Source organism: Euleptes europaea, chromosome 5 (genome assembly GCF_029931775.1).
Source record: "Euleptes europaea isolate rEulEur1 chromosome 5, rEulEur1.hap1, whole genome shotgun sequence".
NCBI classification, from domain to species: domain Eukaryota; kingdom Metazoa; phylum Chordata; class Lepidosauria; order Squamata; family Sphaerodactylidae; genus Euleptes; species Euleptes europaea.
In genome coordinates, this window is record NC_079316.1 from 45,936,829 (window position 1) to 45,949,351 (window position 12,523).

General features: G+C 42.0%; 1 protein-coding gene across 1 annotated transcript in view; it reads left to right on the top strand.

The window, feature by feature from the left end:
- EPHB1 (EPH receptor B1) overlaps positions 1-12,523 on the top strand; it is a 370,423-nt gene that overhangs the window by 311,903 nt on the left and 45,997 nt on the right. The window contains exons 6-7 of the mRNA XM_056850342.1: positions 5,994-6,175; positions 9,889-10,051. Coding sequence (XP_056706320.1) covers positions 5,994-6,175; positions 9,889-10,051 — 345 coding nt within the window. The remainder of the gene's footprint in view (positions 1-5,993; positions 6,176-9,888; positions 10,052-12,523) is intronic.

Sequence of the window (12,523 nt, forward strand, 5' to 3'; positions counted from 1 at the left end):
GTCACATAAATAGTCTAGGCTCCATGGGCCCACAGGGCCTCAGTTTTGTCCCTTTAATCCCTGTTGTCAGAAGCCCTTCTCCCATTTAGAACAAGTTGCTTCCTTTGAAACTTATGAGGAATCAAGTCAGACAAGTGAATTGCCATGCTTTAGTTGAATTGACCTATGCAGAGACTGCCACATAGTATAGTGGTCATATGGTTGCTTCCCCATGTGCCCATTCGACAACTCAATTCATTTTTGCTGAAAAGTTATTGGAAGTTATTATTGCATTAGGGAGCAACACAAATAGATTGAAGTATGAATTCGGCACAAGTTAAAGCAGTCGTACATTACCCCAGCAAACGCCAAGCTGTCCACATGAATCCATTCAAAGTTTTCTCATCATTTTTTGTTGTGTGACTTCTCCGCAGAAAGCAAACCATAACTCTTATTTTGTAAAGAATTGTATAGAGTAGCTAGGACTGAGTCCCTTTTTGTGGAACATTTTTGCCTGTACAAAATTAGGCCCTGTCTTGGCAACTTTTCAAGGACAGACACGCACACGTAAGTTAAGGCGTAACTTCCGCTTTAAAGGAGGCCATCTGTTCATTGTCCTTCCTGACAACTTTGTGGGCAGTATGATTGCCTCCCTTTATTGGCTGTAGATTTTTTTTCCCAAAAGAGGGGGAGGATTGTGCTGGCCACAGTGCTTCAGATGGCCTCCTTTAAAATGATTGCAAGAGCCATTTTAAATGAGGCCGTTCACAGCACTGCGCCCTGTGCTATTCTCCCCCTCCCTTGGCAAGCATTTTCTCAGGAGATGGGACAGACCATGCTGCACATTACACTATGGATCATCTCCTTTAAAGTGGTCACTGGCTTTGAAAAGAAGCAATCCACAAAAGGATATCCAATATCCCCTCCCTGGCAAGAGCTTTTCAAAAGTTGGGGAAAGGGTCACTATTTTGCATCAAATGTCAATTTGGTATAAGGGAGCAAAGACCTTTGTCCCCCGAATGGCACTTCTCACCATGAAAAACGGACCCCCTGAAAATGCAGCAGAGTTCTAAGGGTGCTGCTGTCCTCAATCCAGACTCTCAGGACGGGATGCTCTGCTGTGTCACAGCCAGTCAAACCACCTCTGAACTTGCTTATTCATTCTGCAAATGGGCCTGTATTGCTTCCTTTTGCTAAAGAGTCCCCAGGAATGTTAAACTCTAATTAAAAAATAACTGGCTTTTAAAATATTAAAACTTTATTATTTACATACTGTTCCCATTTCATTCCTCTTGCCGCAGTAATGTTCTTCAAACAGCAATTAAATATGGGGAAGCTTTATCACCTCAGCAAGGGGAGGCTGCTCTGCTGCGAACGCTGGCTCCACTGCAGGCACGGTCTACTCGTCCCTGCTAAATGGAGTAACTATAGGAGAACGATTACTAATTCTGTACCCACTGATGTTCCCATAACAGTACTCAACTTTTTAGTGGCCAGAGGCATTAATTAAACTTGGGGGGGAGTGGCTCAGAAAGTAAGGATACTGAGAACTTTTAACATGAACATGATTGCCTGGTGACGTTATCTTGGTTTAACTCCCTCACTTACCTGTGAGGTGAACATCTGACTGGATTGCCTACATCTTTTCTATCAAAATGTATCTCGAGCACTGTGCCAAGGAGCTTTGTGCCTGTACAGTAGACACTTGTGCTACAGGACCCAGGTGTGCCTTGGTAAGAACAAATTTGTGTTGCACCTTGCAGGTGCTTTCGCACTTGCGTAGTCCTCAAACTTAATCTTATGTTATCAGAGAAGAATCATGTATCCCTCCCTCATGATCATGGTTGGCTCCTTACTTGTCGAATACAGGATCGCTCACAGTTTGTTCCTTCTTTACTCTTGTGCTGCTGGATACATTCTTTAGATAACCACTAGAGGCTGGCTGTTTATTTATTTAAAACATTCACCATCTGCCTTTCTGTCTACAGCAACTCGAGGCGGCTTACAGTGCGCACATATACAATGCATAAAATCCACACATTAAAATCAACAATTTAAAACTGCTAGTAGGGCATGTGGCCTGCAGCTTGCACCTGTGGAGTCAGTGGGATCTATTTTGAAGTGATCACAAGGATTGAAAACAAAATTAGCTAGGCTCATTGGAGGACACATGGAACAGAAGGTGCCCTGGTTGTTCTGTTGGATATTTACCAGGAAAGAGACAGGGGAATTGCAACCCTGCTAATTCTCCTAGACCTCTCACCAGCTTTTGATACCATTGACCAGGGTATCTATTTAGATAGGCTGGCAGAGGTGTGTATCAGAGGCAGCATGCTACATTGGTTCCATTCCTGTCTTACTGAATGGTATCATAAGGTGATTCTGGGGGGATATTGATTGGAGCCATGGCAATTACCTTACAGAGCTCCTCAAGGCACTGTTTTAATTTCCCATACTGTTCAAAATCTACATGGAACTACAGTTGTCTGGAGATTTACAGAAAGTGTTCTCAGTTAATGGGGTGGACAAGGGCTAATAAATTGAAGCACAATGCAGATGAGTTAGAGACGCAGTTGGTCAATTCTGTACCAAATCAGAGACTGATGAGACAGCCTGTTGTGGGTGAGGGTGTGCTCCCTAGAAAGATTGGGTTTACAGTGGGGATGCTGTTAGATTCCTCTTTCCTACTAGAGAGTCTGATCTTGTCTGTGACATATTACAACTCTGGCCAACTTGGAATGGTTTGCCAGCTGCAGGGTTGGATTGAAACTAATGCTAACAGAAGGGGGGTAATTTCCATTAATTGCCCTTCCTGGTGCAAATCCCCAGTTTGTGTCTCATGCTATTCCTGAGGGTCTCCTGCCTGCAGGAGCAGCTTTTGGGGGAGATCAGTGGGCTTCACTGAGCGAGGAGGCAGTAATGTTTCATTCTAGTGACAGAAGTCCTTGCACAAGTGGAAAATTTAGTCTGCATCTAACCCGTGGCCCTTACTTAGACCTGTTCACAAGTTACAGTGAATGCATATACAATCTGTATACAGCGAATACTTGATTTTTCTTTATATGTGTGTTGAGTAGTTCACATGTTACTTTCAGCACATGTACAGCTGAACATATGATTGAAATCTCACATTTATCCAGGTAGCGATCCCCGGTTTTATTTGCAAAGTGAATGCATGTTGGCTCTTTCTTACGAATAGATAGATGTATGCGCATACATACGGGATGTACTTACCAGTACATTTATTGTAACTTGTGAACAGGGTTTTTTAAAAAGGTGATTTTAATCATAGTTATCTGTACTTCAGTCACATCTGAGCTGCACTACTGCAATGTGCTCAATGTGCAGCAGTCAGTTCAGCTTCAACTGATTCAAAATTAAGCACAAGATTATGATCTGGTATAAATTACTGAATTCAGTGTGTTGGTTATGACCAGGCTATTTGAAAGACCACTTATTTCCATATAAACCTGCCTGATTACTACAGGCATCATATGAAGCCCTACTCCATGTGCCACCATTATATGAAAAAAAATAGTTGGCCACTCAAGGCAGGGATTCTTTCTGTGATGGCACCTTGTTTACTCAACTTTTCGCCCATAGATATTTGGATGCTCTTAAGTGTGCTAACTTTTGCATGCCAGTGAAAGACATACTTGTTTACTAAGGTTTCCTGTTGATTATGTTTTTAAAAGTTATTTTAATATGCAATTGTTGTTTGTATTTTTTAATTCTCTGTAAGCTGCCTCAGATGCCTTTGCTGAATAAAGCAATAGGGAGATTATTAAACATTATTTCTGAGTGCTCAAACAGACAAAGATCAGATGTCTCCTTTCATTCATAAAATGCAAATTGAAGTCTCATGCAGCCTCAGTTTGCCTCAGGGCCATGCAGGGAAGGGAGAGGGTGTTTAACCTTTCAACTTCCATTCAGTTTGCTGTTTTAACTGGGATCCCTGCTTTGCTGTTAGAATTTTAAAGGGAAAAGACTGTATTTTTCCTCTTTAAAATGCTTAAGCAAACAACCCAGTTTTAAGTAGCAAAATAGAATGGAGGATGAAGGGTTAATCACCTTCTCCTGTCCATGCATAGCTTTGAGATAAATTGAGGCTGCAACCTAAAAATTGTATCTGATGGATGGAGTGAGATGTGTGATCTTCCTCTTTTGTGTTTGAGCTCTGAGTTTGCATTCTCAGGCTCCCCAAACTTCACTTTGTGGCCGGCCCCACCCCACAAGTTCCTGAGAAGACAAAGGGCAAGGCAAATAATGCAAGACATACAAGTGACAGGGTGCCCCAGTGATCTCCATGGATAAAAATTAAATTCTGATGAAATAGATGAGTGGATAACTACGTCCACAACATATGATGCACTGTTCCTTCTGCGCTGTAAAATTCACATGTCAACAATTTTTAGTGCATTTCCCTCTCACATTTAAGCAATGTAAGGGGAGTACATGGTACGTTTTCTTTAAATTTTTACAAGTATTATTCTAATAAAAATAGTTTCCACATAAAGCTTTGCATTTGTTTGAGTATAATATTTAAACCACATGATTCCCCCCCCCCCCCAAATCAAATAGTTCAGTTCAAATGTTTGTTGCTATTGGAATAAAATATAAATGAAAACAAACAAGCTAAGTCAAATCACATTTTATCCAGGGTATCAGATAATTTTCTGTAAAATGTTCTGGTTCTCATTTTTTTCCCAGAAAACACACAGCAGAAAAAGTACACACACACACACACTGCTCCTTTGAATGCTGTTGTGCCATTTCTGTTGCATCCTATATGCACCTTTCAGGGAATCCTACTAAGAAGTTGATCCTAATCGTTCGCAGTGTTCTGGCCAATCACAACAATTCCTACTGTTTGGGATGTAATTGGCCAAAATGCAGAAAAGTAGGATAGGATTCTTTAACTTTAGCACCCAGTTTTCCTTTTGGCATGCTGCAGCTAATGTGAAAATTCAGCATATATTACAACATTTCTACGAGTACAGAGCACTAAAATATATTACCATGCTTGGCTTTTCAGTATAAATTGAGGAGATAGCTTGTGCTGTTGTGTTAGTAAAAGCAGAAGAGCAGAAGGCCTAGAGAGAACGGTGAGAGGAAGAGAGCAGGACAGGTCCAGGCAGGAGGGAAAGACTACATTGCATCCAGAAAGTCTGGAGCAATGGGCATAGAACTAATAGCAGACTGAAAATTAGGAAAGGTGCAAGGCATAGGGGGTTGGGGGCAGGCATTAGTAGCAAAGCATGGATACAGAGAATATGAGGGGAAAGGAGGACTGAGGGAAGGAAATGGATAGGGTTGCCAGGTCCCTCTTCGGAACCGGTGGGGTTTTTTTGGAGTGGAGCCTGAAGAGGGCGGGGTTTGGGGAGGGGAGGGACTTCAACGCCATAGAGCCCAATTGCCAAAGCAGCCATTTTCTCCAGGTGAACTGATCTCTATCAGCTGGAGATCAGTTGTAATAGCAGGAGATCTCCAGCTAGTACCTAGAGGCTATGGCATCGAAGACTCCCCTCCTCAACCCCACCCTCCTCAGGCTCCAATCCCAAAACCTCTTGCCAGTGGCGAAGAGGGACCTGGCAACCCTATCCTTGTGCCACTTCGGTTCAAATTAGCAGGACTTGTGTAGGAGACATTTCTGCCCAAAGGCTACTTAGGAGCTCTGACAATGACAGCCATCTCCTCCAGCCTACCAATAACTTACTGATCTGTGTTATGGTAATTTCAGCTGTAAGTTTGATACCAGTTTATAAGGAAGTCTGAACATTGACTTATTGTTTAGTATGGAAATACATTTTCTTGTTTGTTGAAATACGGTTTGCTGTTTTGTAGAGTTGTATTATTTTTATATAATATTCATTCTCCTCCCTCACCCTCACTGCCCCCTTCTTTCCCCCTACTCCCATCCCAGTGTTTTATTTTAACCAGAGTATTCTTACCCCTCTTCTTCCTGAGTTAATTTTCACTTTTCTTGCACTTCCTGTTCCCTCCTTTCTCCGTAGCTCCCTCCACAGTTCCCATTATGCACCAGGTAAGTGCCACCATGAGAAGCATCACACTATCGTGGCCTCAACCGGAACAGCCCAATGGCATCATCCTGGACTATGAGATCCGTTACTATGAGAAGGTGAGCCGGATCTGCATCCCCGAGATTAGCAGCACTTTGGGCTCAAGACCAGCCACCGTAAGCCTGAATGTATTTGAGGGAAGGGATTTGGGCTGGGCCATACTTGGGGGCCTGATGCTTATTGTTGTTTTCTGTTGTGTTGTGAGATGTATAGTACTGGCTTGGTTCAAAAACCTGGTTGAAGTCAATGGGGAGGCACCCAATGATTGCAGTGAGATTTGAGAAGGCACTTTCCTTAGCAAAGAATCCAAGTATTTTCCAAAATCTATACCAATTAAACTTGTAACCCTCCTTTGAACACTGAGGTGTATAAGATGGAGTAAGCTACTCTTTGTATTGACTTTCTCTGTGATTTCAGCTAAATTACATTGCCATACAGATTTATCACACCACGGGATTCTTCCTGTACACCCTACTAGGCATTTTTCCCCTGTTGAGTATGCATTCTGTCAGCGTGGAAGCCTCAGATACTTCTCTCTCCTGTGGACCGGCTCATTCAGGGCTCTGTACCATCTAGCCATATGGTGGTGCCTGGAACACAATTCCCTTGGGAGATTTATTATGCAGCCTTCAGTGGTGCTTCACTGTCCCTGTATTCTACTATTTCTGCCAGGGGACCTAGAGCCCCACCTTCTCTGTCCTTTTTAGTCCCCTTACATTTTGATTACCTGGGTCGTATAGTTGGGGCAGAGAGGGGTTTCCTGTTCCAAATTTCTCTAAACTTTTCTGCTATGTTGTTTTTGAAAATAACCGTTATTTTTTGAAAATCACTGTTAACTGAAGCCAGGGACTCCCCATTGGTTCCTGCTTGCCTGCTGTGTGTACTTGTTTCATTTCCTCATATTTGTACATTATTGTTTCTGGCTGCAAATAGCTTGCTAGGAGTGGCTGCCTGCAGACAGAAGTAGCTTTGGTGACATATAGCAAACAGTTTGTCAGCTCTGATCTACTCTCCTGTGTCTGTAATATCTTCCTCAAGACAGAGATGACTCCTGTTTCATTATCTTTTAAGAGCTGGGTAGATAGAACCCAACACAGATTGCAGCAGCTGAGGCTAAGAGTTAGTTCTGCCCATGAGTCTCACGGGTACAGTGTGAGTGATAGCAAATGCCAGCTTTCAAGAAGGAAGTGTCAACTGCAGTGCAACTGTACAGACTTGTGGTCCATGCTTGGCATTGGTTATCACTGCAGATGTACCTATGCAGATATGGGAGGCCAGCAGTATACACCTCTTTGCATTGTCACATTTGTATTAATCCTTAAAGGTAAAGGTGGTCCCCTGTACAAGCACCGTGTCAATACTTACCCATGGGGTGATGTCACATCCTGACGTTTACTAGGCAGACTTTGTTTACAGGGTGGTTTGTCATTGCCTTCCCCAGTCATCTACATTTTACCCCCAGCAAGCTTGGTTCTCATTTTACCAACCTCGGAAGGATGGAAGTCTGAGTCAACTTTGAGCCGGCTACCTGAAACCGACTTCCGTTGGGATCAAACTCAGGTCATGAGCAGAGCTTTTGACTGCATTGCTGCAGCTTACCACTCTGCACCACGGGGCTCCTGTATTAATCCTTAGTCCCTGATATATCTGAATGCTGTGGGGAAGAAGACAAAGAGCATATGGGATATGGAAAGAGAGAGAGGCATAGATTGTAGCAGGAGATACGAATGGTAGCCAGAAAAGTTTGCGTTAAAAATGGATATGTACAGGGAAATATACTGCAGTTGCCTATGGTTTTTTGATACTCAGTGTGATCTTGGTCTAGCTGGCAGGACTTGGACATCAGGGAGTCCTGAATTCAAGCAGTGGGTACCATAGTAACCTTGGGCAACTCATTGACTTTTGCCTTCAGTTTTCTGTCTGTCAAACGATTGTCTGGGAATTGAAGCGTATGAAATAGTGTATGACAATCTGCAGGCCAAAAAGCTGGATAGAGTTGCATTGTTTCTTCAGGCTTCCTTGTCATACAAACAATAGACTGTGATGGCTGCTATGCCTGATGCAGCCTTCATTGTGTCAGAACACTGGAGTGGGCTGTTGTAAATGGAATTTTATTTCGTGCACCCCTCCTTTATCATAGCAGAGTTGAGGGGAGGAACAGAGAGTGAAAGGACAATTTGATGACATGTTAAATGTTGACGTTGAATTTTTTGTATCAAAAACGACATTTTCAGCAGCAAACCCTAGTAGCAAAATAGTCTAAATGGCTTTTTTTGGTAGGCAGGTCATAGCATCATTTTCAAGAGAGGTACAGTACACTTGCTAATGAAATGATAAACCAATTAGGCAGCAGACACCCATGCATATCCCCAATTCTTAAATTGAAATCCCCCCCCAGTCTCCTGTTTTGAATATTGTATCTGGATATAGGGTACAGTGTAGGCTGAATGAAAAATAATAACTGTGAGAGTGCTATCAGGATGGGTATATTTGCAGGCCACGGGCCAATTCACACATGCACTCAATCAGCTCAATAGCTCATCACTTGATGACTCACAGCCAAATTTGTGAACGGCATCCTGTGAGAAATGCCATCTTGGGATGTTAGGTGATATGAAAGCTCTGTCCACTGTATTTCATTCGTGATGGCTGTTTCACACCCCCACGTCATCACTTTGTATTTGTATCACCTCAAGTGGTAAACTTGTGTATGTGAATTTGTGTCCAGCTTCGCTTTTGCTGCCCTTTAGAAAAGGTGATAGGCCTGCAAGGATCAATATGCCCTGAATACTGAACTTGTTACTCCGCAACTAAAAGCCTTTCTACAGTCATATTTTTGTATGCCAACAGTGCAATCCTGATCAGAGTCAGTGGGCTTAGCCAAGTATAAGTCTGTTTAGGATTGTACTGTAAACATTACTCCTTAGTTGTAGATGGTATACGTTTTCACTCTAGGGGGCACTTTGGTTGAAGGGATATCACATTTTCTGAACACTCAAGATGCAACAGACTGTATCATCCTCCAGCCAACACATTTGTTGCTGTTGCAAAAGTAGTGCAGAACGTGGTTGTACAAGTGTCTACGGCATCTGCTGGCAACCCTGTAATGATACAATCAAACAAACATAACATAACTCTTTCCCTCCAAGGCTTGTACTATATTTGGTGAATTTTTTTTATTTACTCTTCCTTGTTGTTTGGAGAATTTTTACCCCAGACCAACAGAACAAAAATGCTTGTCTAGATATACTTTTTAATGTGGCATATAACAGCAGGTCTAACCATTCTCTGCTTTGTTCATTTTTGTGTGAAGCTTTTGATCTATCTTTACCTTGTTTTAAATTGTTTGGAAACTGGAAGCTTCCCTTTGTATTCATTTATATGTGTTTATTTTTGAAAGGAAAGATATCAACACAACGTATCTTCTTTTTTTATTACATGTGGAGGTTACATTCTATGATCGTTGCAGGGAAAAAGTTCTGAAAGGAGTATTGCAGATAGGTGAAAATGTAGTTACGGCACCGGTTGATTCTGCGTAAAAGCTCCAATTCCACCAGTCCTTCCTCTCCTTTGCCAGTGCAGAATACTGTAATACTAGATAGGTAATGAAATGATCTAGTTACCAACCATTGTGCCCCTCCATCTCATGCATCAGGCCAGATAGAAAGCTTGCAAAAATGGCATCATTGCATGCTCCTTGAAAGGAATGTCTCGTTGTTCTGCATTGCAACTGCAACTTTAATGACTCGCCAGCACAGAACAGTTATGGAAGCAATGTTGTTTCCTTCCTTTGTATTAATACTTTGTCTTTCTATGCTGTTCCCTGAAGGACCACAGTGAATACAACTCGTCCATGGCCAAGAGCCAGACCAACACGGCACGAATCGATGGTCTGCGTCCAGGGATGGTGTATGTGGTACAGGTGCGGGCTCGGACGGTGGCTGGCTATGGGAAATACAGTGGGAAAATGTGCTTCCAAACTCTGACGGATGGTGAGTGTGAGAGAAAAGAGATGGAAGAGTGGGGGATGGAAGCTGACTGAGAGAAGGAAGGAGGTTGCACTTTTCCCTCAAGCCTCCAAGCCGTAATTGGATTAAATCAACTTGTCTCTCCAAACCCTCGCCTCCCAGTGGGGTTGCGTGGGGAGAGCCAGGTGATTTACAGAGATGTTTGATTAATTGCCAGCTGGAGGACTAATCTGGTTGAAATCTCCTATCTCTGTTTTCTCCCTGAGCATCTAAGTGATTATTTATCAAATGTTGTGCTTTCTGCATATGAATGGGCTCTCATTGTTTGCATGCAAGCTGAGGAGATATAGGGACTCGATGGAGTCCCTGGGTCAGAGTGGCTGTCCATTTTGTCCAGCCTCCAAGACTAGCCACAATTGAACGGTACAGAGAATTTTTACACAAGTGTAGTATTATGCACCATTCCCAACATCTAATAAACGACAATTTAGAAAGACAAAGCACCACGTGTAAAAATCCGGGGCCTTGTCATCGCTGCTAATTAGTTTATATTTAAGAAAAACTATTGTTCACCATTGCAACTTGACCTATAATGTCCTTTAACTCCTGTGATCTGATGAGGGCACTGATCTAAAGTTAAATGTATCTCTTGCATGAGACATGGTCCAGGGCATGATTAGGGTTGCCAGCTCCATGTTGGGAAATACCTGGAGATTTTTGGGGCAGAGCTTGAGGAGGGTGGGGTTTGGGGAGGGGAGGGACTTCAATGCCAATGAGTCCAATTGCCAAAGCGGCCATTTTCTCCAGGTGAACTGATCTCTATTGGCTGGAGATCAGTTGTAATAGCAGGAGATCTCCAGCTAGTACCTAGAGGTTATGCAATAAAAAAACAGCACCAAGGCTCGTATTAGAAGATTACAGTACTAAAACTGAATGATTCACTCACAAAATAAATTTACTGATTGAATCCAAAAAAAATGTTTCACTGAAAAACGTTCTAAAGCATACAAATAGCAAATACAGGTAAGGAACAGAATATAAAGATTACATCACCAAAGAGCTAGAACAATTGAGGGTTACATCACCTCGAAATAAATTCTCAAGTCCATAAATCAAGAGTCCAAAAAAGAATCAAACTGAGGTCCAAATATAAGGAGGTTACGTCACCCCAACGAACCAGTCCAGAACCGAAGTCAAGGTAAGGAATGAGGACGAATGCTCCAAACAGAACAGAGGAGAAATCCAAACAACGCAAAGAGATGACACTTCCAGATAAGTGGTCGTTTCGCAAAGGAGTTGCTTCTTCAATCAATCTTCATGTTTTTAGGGCAATTAAGCCTCTGAAAAAAGTCATAAATGCATGCATATATATCCAATTGTATAACAATAAATTCAAACTCTATATCACAGCTGAACAGCAATGACCCTATCAATCTGAGGATGTAAAGAGTCTTCATAGACAAGAAATGAAACTCATATTTTTATTCAAAACTCTGGCTCCGGCCGGTTTGAATAATGAATTCGATTTAACATGTTTCCTGTAACTTTAAGACTGTGACAACCTTGTTCAGCTGTGATATCGGCCTCAGTGCATTTAATCAGCATAGCAAAACCCCATAGATAACTTCTCTGAAGTTAGGAGAGCCCGTTGGGTCGGTATATGGTAAGGATTTTTTCAGGTCTAAGAGTTTGAATTTATTGTTATACAATTGGATATATATGCATGCATTTATGACTTTTTTCAGAGGCTTAATTGCCCTAAAAATATGAAGAAGATTGACTGAAGAAGCAACTCCTTTGCAAAACTTACCTGGAAGTGTCGTCTCTTTGCGTTGTTTGGATTTCTCCTCTGTTCTGTTTGGATCATTCGTCCTCATTCCTTACCTTGACTTCGGTTCTGGACTGGTTCGTTGGGGTGACGTAACCTCCTTATATTTGGACCTCAGTTCTTTTTTGGACCCTTGATTTATGGACTTGAGAATTTATTTCGAGGTGATGTAACCCTCAATTGTTCTAGCTCTTTGGTGATGTAACCTTTATATTCTGTTTCTTATCTGTATTTGCTATTTGTATGCTTTAGAAGTTTTTTCAGTGAAACAATTTTTTTGGATTCAATCAGTAAATTTATTTTGTGAGTGAATCATTCAGTTTTAGTACTGTAATCTTCTAATACGAATCTTGGTGCTGTTTTTTGATTGCATAATAACATAGTTTCCAGCACTGGTTATTGTATTATATAGTACCTAGAGGTTGGCAACCTTAGCCGTGATCCCACTCACAAACACTGGGCATGCAAATGAACAAGCTCATGCAGCAATTTGGAGCCTAGTGCAGGGGAAAAAAACAGGCAGACACAATGGTCAGATTTTGCCACATCCTTAATAAAATAATATATTTCAAAGACTTCTTTCAAACCATGCTGACTCTAGGCCCATACACATGATGTATTTACAGTATATACACAGCTTGCGTCAAGAGGGGAGCTGGATTATGCTT